Source organism: Lissotriton vulgaris, chromosome 12 (genome assembly GCF_964263255.1).
Source record: "Lissotriton vulgaris chromosome 12, aLisVul1.2, whole genome shotgun sequence".
Taxonomy (NCBI): Eukaryota; Metazoa; Chordata; class Amphibia; order Caudata; family Salamandridae; genus Lissotriton; species Lissotriton vulgaris.
The window spans coordinates 130,663,504-130,677,038 of NC_141700.1; the positions used below are offsets into that span (position 1 = coordinate 130,663,504).

The window sequence follows — 13,535 nt, forward strand, 5'->3', positions numbered from 1 at the left end:
GTGCGGTACGCATCCTTCGATGAGGCCGTAGCCATTTTGAATCGCCTGGGGCCCGGGGCGCTGATGGCGAAGTCAGATATCGAGTCAGCGTTCCGATTGCTCCCGGTACACCCAGACGACCAGCGTCTCCTAGGTTTCATGTTTCAGGGCCATTATTACATGGATAGGTGTATGCCGATGGGGTGCTCTATATCTTGTGCCTATTTCGAGAAATTCAGTAGTTTTCTACAATGGGTCTTCACAAAGAGGACGGGTTTCCAACATGTAATGCATTACCTTGATGATTTTCTGTTCCTTGGGGCAGCCGGGGATCTCGAGTGTGGTCAGGCCTTGGCCGAATTTTGTGTGTTAATGAAGCAGTTTGGTGTGCCATTGGCACCAGGTAAGACGGTGGGTCCTGCGACTTGCCTCGAGTTTCTGGGGATCGAGTTAGACTCCAGTGAGGGTTGTTTTCGTTTACCAGCTGACAAAGTGGTGAAGTTCAGGGCAGCCCTGCAAATGTGTATAAATGGATCTAAGGTTACGCTGCATCAATTACAGCAGTTGGTGGGACAGTTGAATTTTGCCCTGAGGGTTATACCGATGGCCCGCCCCTTTTCCCGTTCTATTGCCCAAGCTATGGTCAGCCTAAAGGAGGGTCATCATCGCACGAGACTATCGGCCGAGGTCCGCCAGGACATGCGCATTTGGTTAGCATTTCTGGCGGATTTTAATGGTCGAGTTGTCTGGAACAAACCGGCCGTGTCCTCTGAAGAGCTGGGGCTATGGACAGATTCGGCAGGTAGCATAGGTTTTGGTGCCATCTTCGACACTCAATGGTCGGCACAAAGATGGCCGGCATGGTGGCATGACAATGGACTGACAAGTAATATTGCTTTCCTGGAACTTTTCCCCATTTTGGTGGCCCTGAGAACCTGGCCCGAAGGGTTCAAAGATCACTCTGTGGTATTTTGGTCTGACAATATGACCGTGGTCGAGTGCATCAATAGCCAGGCAGCACGATGTAAACTGATTTTACGATTGCTCAAAGAAATTGTTTTACTGTGTATGCAACTGAATGTGCTATTCAGAGCAAAACATGTCCCGGGGGTGATGAATCAGGCGGCTGATGCACTGTCTCGTTTTCGTATGCAGGCTTTCTCGGGTTTCCTTCCCACAGCGGACCCAGAGCCGGCACCCTTTCCCGAAGCTCTCTGGTCTCTCGGTGCCCCGAACTTCGTCACCTCGTGGGAGAGAGCCTAGCACCAAGGACAAGGAAGGCATATGAAGGGGCGTTTCGGTCCTATTTAGCCTTTTTGGGGACTGATAGAGAGGGGCTTTGGGGCCACGAGGAATGGGTAGTGAATTTTCTGATGTCCTTACGTAGGGCTGGGAAATCGGTGGCTACGGCCCAGAGGCATCCTGCTGCCATTTCCTTTGTTGCCAGGGCTCATGGTATCCAGGACCCGACAGCGTCTTTCGTTGTACAGAAAGCGCTGCGTGGGTGGCAACGCCTTGAGGGTCGCAGAGTAGATGAGAGGCGCCCGATAGGTTTGGATAGGTTGGCCCAGTTGTTGGCCACACTCCCTGCCACATGTTCATCTCAGTTTGAGACGGTGTTGTTCCGAGCCGCTTTTACGCTGGCATTTCATGGAGCGATGCGGGTAAGCGAACTGGTGGCAAGGAACAAACGGGATGTGACAGGGGGTTTGTGCCAGGAACACGTTCAGATCAGAGGAGAGATTATGACTGTCTCCTTTGTCAGGTCCAAGACCGATCAAGACGGGATGGGTGACTGCGTAATCATACGCAGGATTCCCGGGTCCTCCATGTGTCCGGTAAAGTGTTTAGAAGACTACCTAGCACGAAGGGTGGCATTATGGGGGGGGACCTTGTTGAGACACGCGGACGCCACCCCACTGACGAAATTTCAGTTTCAGCGGGTGCTTGCGATGTCAATTGCCGCTGCGGGCTTGAACCCGGGCGAGTTTGGGACCCATTCCTTTCGGATAGGGGCTGCTACGGAAGCTGCAGCTAGGGGTCTTAATGTTGAACAAGTGAAACGAGTGGGGCGTTGGTCCTCTAAGTGTTATAAGAGGTATGTGCGGTTGCACATGTTGTGAAGCTGTAATAATGTACTCACGCTTCTTCTCTTTGTTTGGTTTTCAGTTGCGCAAGCCTACGAGGCGGGGCGGACTATGCAGTCGACCCAACACCGGGCCAGCGGTCAGACATCACCGGCTGTGAAAAAGGAGGTGTGGGTCGTGGGACACTCATACGTGAGGCGTGCCGCGGACGTATTCAAAGCAGGTGACATGATTCACGTAGCTGGGGAATACGGGTACAGTGTGTCCTTCTACGGAAGAGGCGGTCTCTGTATTGACCAGTTTCAAGCATTTTTCGAGGGTTTGTTAGGGCGGACGAGGTCACCGCCGTCTATAGTCATAGTACATCTAGGGGGCAATGATTTGGTTACCACCGGTAGACGACTTCTCCTGGAGGCAATGCTTTCCACTGTAAGTTGGTTGGCAAGGAGAGTTCCGGGGTGCACAATTGCATGGTCCCATATGATCCCACGAAAGGTGTGGCGAGGGGCTATTTCTGTTCCTGCTTTGAATCACTCTGTGAGAAAGATTAATAACAAAGTGAGTAGGTTGTTCCGTTCCAGGACATTGCATTCTATTTCGCATGGCTGTATTAATGATGACAGTATGTATTTGGGGGATGGTGTGCATTTGTCTCGGGTGGGGAATGAGTTACTCATAGGAGACTTCTTAGCATGGTTAAAAACGTTAGAACATGACCTTTAGGTAGGAGCTTTGTGGGGGGTCCGGATAGCCGGTCAACTATCCGGCCTGTGGCGGTAAGGTCATGATCGGTGAGCACTAATTGGAAGATCCCTATGAGTGGGCGTCACCCAACACGGATGGGAGCGCTCGGGAGAGGTGGCCATAGGCCCCTCAATGGGGAGGCGGTCCCTTCTAAGGATGGGTCGCCGAAAGAAAAGGAAAGGCGGTCAAGGCCCCTTCCTGTGTAGGAGGGGTTACAGCCCCCTCCTGGGGAATTTCCCGGGGCCAGTGACGTCTGCGACGGCAGATGTGGTAAGTTGTGCGGGGTTTGGGGGGGGTCTACGCTACCTTCTAGATACCTCACACGAGTCCTCGAACGACCTTTAAGTGGCGTCGAGTTTTATTGGTGCCCCCGTCAAGTCAAAGGGAAATTGGTAGTTGCACTTGAGGTACGCCTCAGTGCTGTCGCCCCTCACCAGTGGGGGGGGTATTTCTGGTTAGGGATCTTGACACCGGTTACGACCTTGCCGTTGGCCCTTAAACGTTAGGATGTACAATTTCATAATTTCAAGTAAATGAATGTTTGTAGGATGTTAGTTCGGCTAGGAGAACCTCTGTATTAGAGAATCTGTTAAGGTTAGCCAAACATCGCAATGTGGTAATGAAATTGTACATTAATATGAAACTGTTTAATGTTTTAATTTTTGTTTTAATAAATACGGCCGGGAGGGTCACTCCCTCCCTCTTCCAAAAACTTCAAGAACTGTTTCCGGTTTCCCTCCTTTGGGGATTGTGTTGAGAGGGGGTGGCGGGTATCTCAGCCATATGGAAAGGGGCGACCACTCGGTCCCCCCGCACGTATGGCAGAGTACCTCGATCCCCCCGGGAAGCCATCTTGGGCGGGAAGCGTGTCTCGGCTGGTATGCCCGAAGCGGCGTAGCCAGGGCGCGCTTTTTCCCGCCCTAGAGTGGGCTGGCCTAGACACTGACGCGGCTGACCACGCCCTCGGGGCAGGCAGGGGCGGGTTTACGCCCGCCCTGAAGACGGATAAAAGGGGACGCAAGACCAGAAGGCATCCTCTTGTTCCTGTGCTCTGAAGCTGCACCTCCTCGCTGCACGTGAGCTCGAGACGGAACGAAGAGCCAATTTTAACCCACCCACCAGCCCCTGATGACAGCCAGTTGTTTTGAATAAAAGTTAATGAATAATTCTAATTTCGTTTACAGGTCGTGGTATTATCGTGTTGATTTTGAGTGTGTAATAAAGAATGGTCTATTTCATTTATGTCTTGTGATTAAAGAAAGTCATTTATTTTCTTTTAATATGGTCGTAATGCCAATGTATTTTTAGTTTGATAGGATTAGTTAGCATTGTCGTATTTATCTTGGTCGGGCGGTAAGGTCATGATCGGTGAGCACTAATTGGAAGATCCCTATGAGTGGGCGTCACCCAACACGGATGGGAGCGCTCGGGAGAGGTGGCCATAGGCCCCTCAATGGGGAGGCGGTCCCTTCTAAGGATGGGTCGCCGAAAGAAAAGGAAAGGCGGTCAAGGCCCCTTCCTGTGTAGGAGGGGTTACAGCCCCCTCCTGGGGAATTTCCCGGGGCCAGTGACGTCTGCGACGGCAGATGTGGTAAGTTGTGCGGGGTTTGGGGGGGGGTCTACGCTACCTTCTAGATACCTCACACGAGTCCTCGAACGACCTTTAAGTGGCGTCGAGTTTTATTGGTGCCCCCGTCAAGTCAAAGGGAAATTGGTAGTTGCACTTGAGGTACGCCTCAGTGCTGTCGCCCCTCACCAGTGGGGGGGGTATTTCTGGTTAGGGATCTTGACACCGGTTACGACCTTGCCGTTGGCCCTTAAACGTTAGGATGTACAATTTCATAATTTCAAGTAAATGAATGTTTGTAGGATGTTAGTTCGGCTAGGAGAACCTCTGTATTAGAGAATCTGTTAAGGTTAGCCAAACATCGCAATGTGGTAATGAAATTGTACATTAATATGAAACTGTTTAATGTTTTAATTTTTGTTTTAATAAATACGGCCGGGAGGGTCACTCCCTCCCTCTTCCAAAAACTTCAAGAACTGTTTCCGGTTTCCCTCCTTTGGGGATTGTGTTGAGAGGGGGTGGCGGGTATCTCAGCCATATGCATTTAGCAAACTTGAAAATTGCCTTCTTTAAAAAGTACTTCCTGTAGAACGAAGTGTTTGGTCTAAAAAATTATATAAAAATGAATGTTATTTTTGCAAATTGGCCTTGGATTTATTCTTGAGTATGTGTCTCATTTATTGCCTCTGTGAGTACAACAAATGCTTAGCATTACCCTCTGATAAACCTAACTGCTCACCCACACTGCCACAAATAGAGCGTTAGTATTATCTACTTTTGTCTCTGTATATCAATTTGGGTCTCCTTGGACTCTCTACACAGTGAACTTCATTTTAGTGCACTATGTAGAGAGCCAGCTTCCTACAAGCGAGCAGTAAAAAACGACAACTTGACCCTTTTGACATTCAAACATAACCACATTTGAAGAGAAGATACAGATCCCAGTAAACCTGTGGGTTACGACGAGTCACACAGCACTCTTGCGGGGACTGGTTCCATCAAATCATGTCACCATTTTCGAGAGAGACATTCTTAACCAGGAAGTATCGAACAGACAAATGTGCTGAAACATCACCAAAGGACATTCGTGGCCAAAGCAATACATATTTTGACTAGTATAGTTCCAAACAGAAAGTGGGGGTGGGAGGGGGTACATATCTATTAAAAATATTTTTTTCTATAAACTTGTAGAAAAGTGCTGAGTTCTACACCTGTAGTACATCTAGCATAAATAGCTATCATCTTATGAAATTCTGTAGGACAAAACACCAAACACTCGGAGTATACAAATACTTTCTGTAGTCTCTTTATACATTTCAAAACATTTCAATTGACTGTTCTGTAACAGCTAATACAAAATTATACATTCATTACCTGTAGAATCCCAAACATTTCCATAGATTTGTGCGTGTACATTAACAACTGAGGTCTCCATTCACCACTTATCAATTTCCTTACATTTCAATGTGCGCATTGGTAGAACTGTCTGTTCATCTTTATATTTTGTGAGCTCCTCTGCGATCAAAAACTTTTTCCATTTGTCATCTATAGATTTCTGTACATTTCTACAGATCTGTCTATGAATAGGGACAACTAAACTCTTTATTCATTACCTATAGATAATTGTACATTGCTAAAGACTCCCCCATGATCACTGATGACAAATTTTTCCATTCATTACTCGTGGATTTTTGTACATTTCCATACACTCTTTAATGAACCTTCATGACAAAAATGATCATCAACCTTAGATTTTTCTTTTTTTACATTTCAACAGGCTCACAGATTTCCCGATTCTCAGCTATCAATATCTGAACATTTCTACAAACCTGTCTGTGAACAGTGAAAAACCCAAATTTTTAATTCCTTATCTATAGATTATATACATTGCTGAAGACTCTTCTGTGAATAATGTGCCAAATTTCTCCATTCATTACCCATAGCTTTTTGAACATCTCCATTCACTCTTCTGTGAACAACCCAGCAGGTGTTCTCTAGACCACTGTAAACGTTTTTAAGGATTCCACACTTAGTGATATAAGACTAGCTTTATTTAATCCCATATATTTAAGAGTCTTAATACAGAATTTCACCCACATTCTTGAATCTCTAAAATCCGATACTTCTCTAGGGAGTGCTTGAAGAAACTATGCATCACTATTGGCTTCTGAATAGGATAAGCATGAACTTCTCTACAGTCGTCGTAAAGAATTTGTACATCTTTTCATAATGTGCTTTGCACTTTGTACAGAATGTCCTAAATGGCCTTTCCCTGGACAACTCATCTAAAATCTTCGTCGACAGGTAAGTTTATGCTGGTCACAAATAGAGCGGTATACATTGTGTGACAGGATATACAATGTTTTAAGGTCCAGGGTTGTCTGTCAAGGGGATGGAACTTTATTGTTCCTATTGATCAATGTAATTCCCTATTTGTTTATATTATGGTTTTTATCCGCTCTTGGAGAGACTTTGTTCTACTTCTGCAGAAAAGAGTGAGCCTGCCCCTTCTGTTAAAGTTTAAGGCGTGCTTTGTAGACGTTGGACAGGGAAGGCTATTATGTCTGTCGTTTGAGGTGAATCAGGTGAGACTGTGGTTATTCCCACTTTGGTAACCATCATTCAGTCATCACTGCCCACCCCATGCCTCCGTCACCAAACTTCTTGCATTTTTCTTTTGCGCTTCTGTGGTGCCATCATGACAGCAAGGCAACACTGGCTCTTGGTCTATGGATGTTCAAGGGTGTCTTCCATAAAAGTGCTTCGAGAAAAGAAACATGTTGGGTCAACCGGTAAGAAAGCTGATGGTGGTTGGGAGGGACTGTGCTCCTTGCACCGTCTCCCAACCAGGCATTTACCCCTGGCACTAAATTATGCTGATCTTAAGGTGTGAAGTTGAGGTATCTCTGCCTCTTGAACATAAACGTAAACACATAGGTGTATTCTTGGCAGCTGACACAGATTTCAAGTGTGTCGGAAGCTTCTGCACAAAAGAGAGGGGGAGTAAGGGAAATGACAGTATCTTCTATAGCAGGTTGGCTTGGCACCCCACATTTTCCACCTGTGCAGCTTCTTCTGAAGGGTCCCCATCAGCTCTTTGGTGCGTGAGCCAGACTGTGGAGGTGTCAAGAAGATGCCCAAGTAGCTCTCTGTTGAACCCAAACTGCAGCGAGGAAGGCATGCACTTTTCCAGGAAATATGATCAGCCTCGGGTACTGCTGGCCCGTTCGCCAAGAAGCCAATACGTTCTCACTTTTCCTTTTCCCTGTGTGAGGAGAAAAACAATTAGAAGTTGGACCCTGTAGATTTCAGAGAGTGGAGCATGACTTTGAAAAGAAAAAACACTGCAGGTAAATGACAATGACATGTCTGGTAAACAGGAGACAGCAGACACCACGTCTTACTGGAGCATGGACTACGTGGGTTCCATGAATAACAGAAGAAACCTTTTCTAATAGGAAGTCCACAATTAATGGAATATGGCTCTTCTGTTGGGTAAGGCTAATGGAATGCAGGAATCACAAAAAGGACAGGGAAACACTCTCATTGAGAGAAGGGTATGGAGGGAATCGACAACACTCTTCCAAAAGGAAGAGCAAATGTAAGGTTTTTATTGCAGGAAGACTCTTGAGTGATCCTACACTTGCTCTGCTGGCAGGCACAAGGGGGATGTGTCTAACAATTCTTGCATGCATACACCATTGCCTGCCTCAACCCTTGCTGTACACCAGAAGATTAGGAGATGTGTTGGCAAACACTTGTCTCTTGCCTCTATAGCTCAATTACTGTGAATGACCACACCATTCAGGCGGAAGAAACTATTTCAATATGCTGCCCAAGTGAAATCCACATGTACAATCACTTGCAGTGGATACCCCCACGTTTTACCCAGCTATGACTGTAAAAGCAATCACTAGAGATGGTTATGACCGCAAAATCACAGCCCCAGCAGTTGTAATCATTGTATTTGGCTAATTCCCACCTGTCACCCTGATATGAGCCCAGCTCAATAATGAAGTCTTAATATACCCCCTAGTGCCATCTACCTCTCTGCAACTGTAATCGCTGCACACATTTATGAATGCTGGGACGCCAAGTATACTCGCTGTGCAAGGCTACACCCGATGCCATTCCATTAAGTTCAATCACTTTACATATCTACTCCCCAACACCATGCTTCTCAGGTTCAATTAACTTGCATGACAACACCCAAGGGCAACACTTCACACTAGTAATCACCATGTGTGTTTACGCCCTAAGGGCAACCATGCACATTTCTATACAATTCGGACAAGGTCAGCCAAGATACAAGTAAAATTACCGTCCATCACTATGCCCCAAGCCATGTCCTTAAGTGCCGTCACCACACTTGGCAATGCCCAAAGACCCTCCCAGTACAATCAATACTTAATGATACACCCATGAGAAGACACATACAAACAACAACACATGGCTAAGCACCACCGGTTTCATATGAAGTGCGATCACAAAACATGGTAATGCAACCATAGGTTCCATCCCAAGAGTGACCATAACACATGAATACACACCAAAGGTCCCATCCCAAGTGCAGTGGCAACACATGGCTACTCATCACAGGTCCTGTCCCAGGTACGGTCACAACACATGGCTATGCACCACAGGTCTCATGCCAACTGCTAAAACAACATATTGCTACGCTCTGTAGGTTCAATCCCAAGTGCAATCACAGAGCATGGCTATGCACCACAGATTCCATTCCCGTTCAAGCGCAACACATGGCTATGGATCACAGGTTCGATTCGGAGTGCAGTTATAGGAGGTGGCCATGCACCACACGCGCCATCCAAACACAACACATGGCTACGCACTAAAAGGCCCAACCAAAGATCAATCACAACACAAGGCTGTGCACCACAGGTCTTTCCCTAAATGCATCACAGCACATGGCTATTTACCATAGGTCTTATTCCAAGTGTGATCCCAACATATGGCTACGGACCATAGGTTCCTTCCTATGTGCGACCATTGCACATGGCTACGAACCACAGGCCCATCCCAACTGCATCCACAACACATGGCAATACCCCAAAGATCCCATACGAAGTGCAAGCTCAAGCGCAACATGTTGCTATGCACCACAGGTCCAATCTTGTGTGCAATCACAACACATGGTGATGCACCATAGGTCCCATTCCATGTGTGATCACAACAAATGGCTGTGCAACACAGGTTCCATCCTGTGTGTGATCACTGGACATGGGTATGCACCACAAGTTCCATTCCAAGTGGAGTCACTGCACATGGCTGTACCTCTTACATCACCTGCTCCCCAAGAGTAAAGATAATGCAAACTGTAACGACTGCTAAAACAAAACTTCACTGTGAAGGGCTATGGCTAAGGCCACATGCACAGTGTGTCAAGGCACATGGCTATGTACCCAAGGGGAAGGTCAACAAAAAGTAGAAAAAGGCACATGCTACGCTATCAGGTCATGCCTTCCAAACTGAGTCACTGTAATCAGATTCATCCAGGGCTCTCCTCACTAGTGCATTAATGGTGCATGGTTAAGCCATCCACGTTTGATCATTGTGCTTGATTATGCAACATGACCATGCCATGAGGTGCCATTACACACCAGGTGCATTTGTAGAGCGTGGATTCACTGTGAGAGGTTGCCTTGTACCATTGACATGCAACAGATGTTTGTTGTTAAGTGCTATTTATTTTAAAAACTTCCCATGGATGAAAGATACCTCTCAAATCCAACAAGCGTTGCTTGACCCCCTCTTTCCATGAACACCTTGGGGCCAATTCAAAAACACATCTGAGTAATAGAAGCAGTACTAAACGAGTACTCTTTTACATGACTTTGTAAGTCAACTCTGAAACACCCAAATCCTTATTGGTAAAATTGTAAATGGGATACAGTCCTTTTACTAATTGCAAATAAAATACTTTAGAAGTTTTGCTACCAATTCACAAAGGAATGTACGAGTACAGAAAAGAATACTAGTCGAGTGCTACTTTAAGTACTCAAAATGATTTCGTGAATAGGCCCTGCCGTGTGAATGTGCCTAACTGATGTACAGCTCAAACACTGATACATTTGCAACTGACTGGTGAACCACCCAAATGGGCGTGCGTCCTGACTAATATCGACACCAGAATATTGATGGAACACAATATCAAGGACAAAATATTGAAAATAAAATATTGACAGGTAAATAAGTCTAGATTTTCAAGCCCTAGTGTCACATATATGTACCATGGTGCTATATATACAAAACGCATCATGGTGTCTGAAATAAATTTAAAATCCACGAATATATATATATATTTTTTTTTTTGTCACACTTCCCACAACAAGAGAGTCGACGCCGGGTCCTTACGCCAAAGTATTGTTTAATGTCAGCCGATAATGTTAGACGCGTTTCGCCTGCCCAGCAGGCGTGCCCTGCTGGGCAGGCAAAACGCGTCTAACATTATCGGCTGACATTAAACAATACTTTGGCCTAAGGACCCGGCGTCGACTCTCTTGTTGTGGGAAGTGTGGCAAATTGTTCGGACCGTGCCTAAGAGGTCCGTTATCATCGACGCGCCCACGCGCCCCCTGTTCAGGCAGCGGTGGTTTTTCTTTGGCCGGCGTGGAGTATATATATATATATATATATATATCAAAGCTCCAAGGGGTGACCAAGTCGAGCAGCACTCACAACACGACACGCTTTTCCCCAAACAAGCGATTTTATTCAGGTTGCACAGCTTAATTCCTCAGTTCTTAAAAGCATACGTCTGCCGCCTGACGCGTTTCGTTATTCACTTCTTCAGAGGCGTTGCAGTCGAAGGACGCACAGGGCCACACCCACCTTCTTAAGTCCCATCGCACGCTGATATGCAGCTGCTATGAATTAGACTGTGCGTGTGACTGCTAGGAGATGTAGTCCATCTTGCTTCCTTGAATATTTGCCCCAAGGGTTTGGGCTGCGCTGATCCTTATGTCGTGTGCCACTACAAGTCCCGCATCATCCAGGCTAGTGGCCCCCTACACTTGGGGTGGTGCCCGCTCAGCGGCTGGCCTGCCGCTTAAACATCAAAGCTCCAAGGGGTGACCAAGTCGAGCAGCACTCACAACACGACACGCTTTTCCCCAAACAAGCGATTTTATTCAGGTTGCACAGCTTAATTCCTCATTTCTTAAAAGCATACGTCTGCCGCCTGACGCGTTTCGTTATTCACTTCTTCAGAGGCGTTGCAGTCGAAGGACGCACAGGGCCACACCCACCTTCTTAAGTCCCATCGCACGCTGATATGCAGCTGCTATGAATTAGACTGTGCGTGTGACTGCTGGGAGATGTAGTCCATCTTGCTTCCTTGAATATTTGCCCCAAGGGTTTGGGCTGCGCTGATCCTTATGTCGTGTGCCACTACAAGTCCCGCATCATCCAGGCTAGTGGCCCCCTACACTTGGGGTGGTGCCCGCTCAGCGGCTGGCCTGCCGCTTAAACATCAAAGCTCCAAGGGGTGACCAAGTCGAGCAGCACTCACAACACGACACGCTTTTCCCCAAACAAGCGATTTTATTCAGGTTGCACAGCTTAATTCCTCAGTTCTTAAAAGCATACGCCTGCCGCCTGACGCGTTTAGTTATTCACTTCTTCAGAGGTGTTGCAGTCGAAGGACGCACAGGGCCACACCCACCTTCTTAAGTCCCATCGCACGCTGATATGCAGCTGCTATGAATTAGACTGTGCGTGTGACTGCTGGGAGATGTAGTCCATCTTGCTTCCTTGAATATTTGCCCCAAGGGTTTGGGCTGCGCTGATCCTTATGTCGTGTGCCACTACAAGTCCTGCATCATCCAGGCTAGTGGCCCCCTACACTTGGGGTGGTGCCCGCTCAGCGGCTGGCCTGCCGCTTAAACATCAAAGCTCCAAGGGGTGACCAAGTCGAGCAGCACTCACAACACGACACGCTTTTCCCCAAACAAGCGATTTTATTTAGGTTGCACAGCTTAATTCCTCAGTTCTTAAAAGCATACGTCTGCCGCCTGACGCGCTTCGTTATTCACTTCTTCAGAGGCGTTGCAGTCGAAGGACGCACAGGGCCACACCCACCTTCTTAAGTCCCATCGCACGCTGATATGCAGCTGCTATGAATTAGACTGTGCGTGTGACTGCTGGGAGATGTAGTCCATCTTGCTTCCTTGAATATTTGCCCCAAGGGTTTGGGCTGCGCTGATCCTTATGTCGTGTGCCACTACAAGTCCCGCATCATCCAGGCTAGTGGCCCCCTACACTTGGGGTGGTGCCCGCTCAGCGGCTGGCCTGCCGCTTAAACATCAAAGCTCCAAGGGGTGACCAAGTCGAGCAGCACTCACAACACGACACGCTTTTCCCAAAACAAGCGATTTTATTCAGGTTGCACAGCTTAATTCCTCAGTTCTTAAAAGCATACGTCTGTCAAGTGTAGGGGGCCACTAGCCTGGATGATGCGGGACTTGTAGTGGCACACGACATAAGGATCAGCGCAGCCCAAACCCTTGGGGCAAATATTCAAGGAAGCAAGATGGACTACATCTCCCAGCAGTCACACGCACAGTCTAATTCATAGCAGCTGCATATCAGCGTGCGATGGGACTTAAGAAGGTGGGTGTGGCCCTGTGCGTCCTTCGACTGCAACGCCTCTGAAGAAGTGAATAACGAAACGCGTCAGGCGGCAGACGTATGCTTTTAAGAACTGAGGAACTAAGCTGTGCAACCTGAATAAAATCGCTTGTTTGGGGAAAAGCGTGTCGTGTTGTGAGTGCTGCTCGACTTGGTCACCCCTTGGAGCTTTGATGTTTAAGCGGCAGGCCAGCCGCTGAGCGGGCACCACCCCAAGTGTAGGGGGCCACTAGCCTGGATGATGCGGGACTTGTAGTGGCACACGACATAAGAATCAGCGCAGCCCAAACCCTTGGGGCAAATATTCAAGGAAGCAAGATGGACTACATCTCCCAGCAGTCACACGCACAGTCTAATTCATAGCAGCTGCATATCAGCGTGCGATGGGACTTAAGAAGGTGGGTGTGGCCCTGTGCGTCCTTCGACTGCAACGCCTCTGAAGAAGTGAATAACGAAACGCGTCAGGCGGCAGACGTATGCTTTTAAGAACTGAGGAACTAAGCTGTGCAACC

General features: G+C 47.4%; 1 protein-coding gene across 1 annotated transcript in view; it reads right to left on the minus strand.

Moving 5' to 3' along the window:
• Positions 1–5,667: 5,667 nt before the first annotated feature.
• Positions 5,668–13,535, minus strand: part of NPR1 (natriuretic peptide receptor 1) — a 790,721-nt gene continuing 782,853 nt past the window's right edge. Inside the window, exon 22 of the mRNA XM_086947572.1 lies at positions 5,668–7,642. Coding sequence (XP_086803698.1) covers positions 7,580–7,642 — 63 coding nt within the window. The 3' untranslated portion in view covers positions 5,668–7,579. The remainder of the gene's footprint in view (positions 7,643–13,535) is intronic.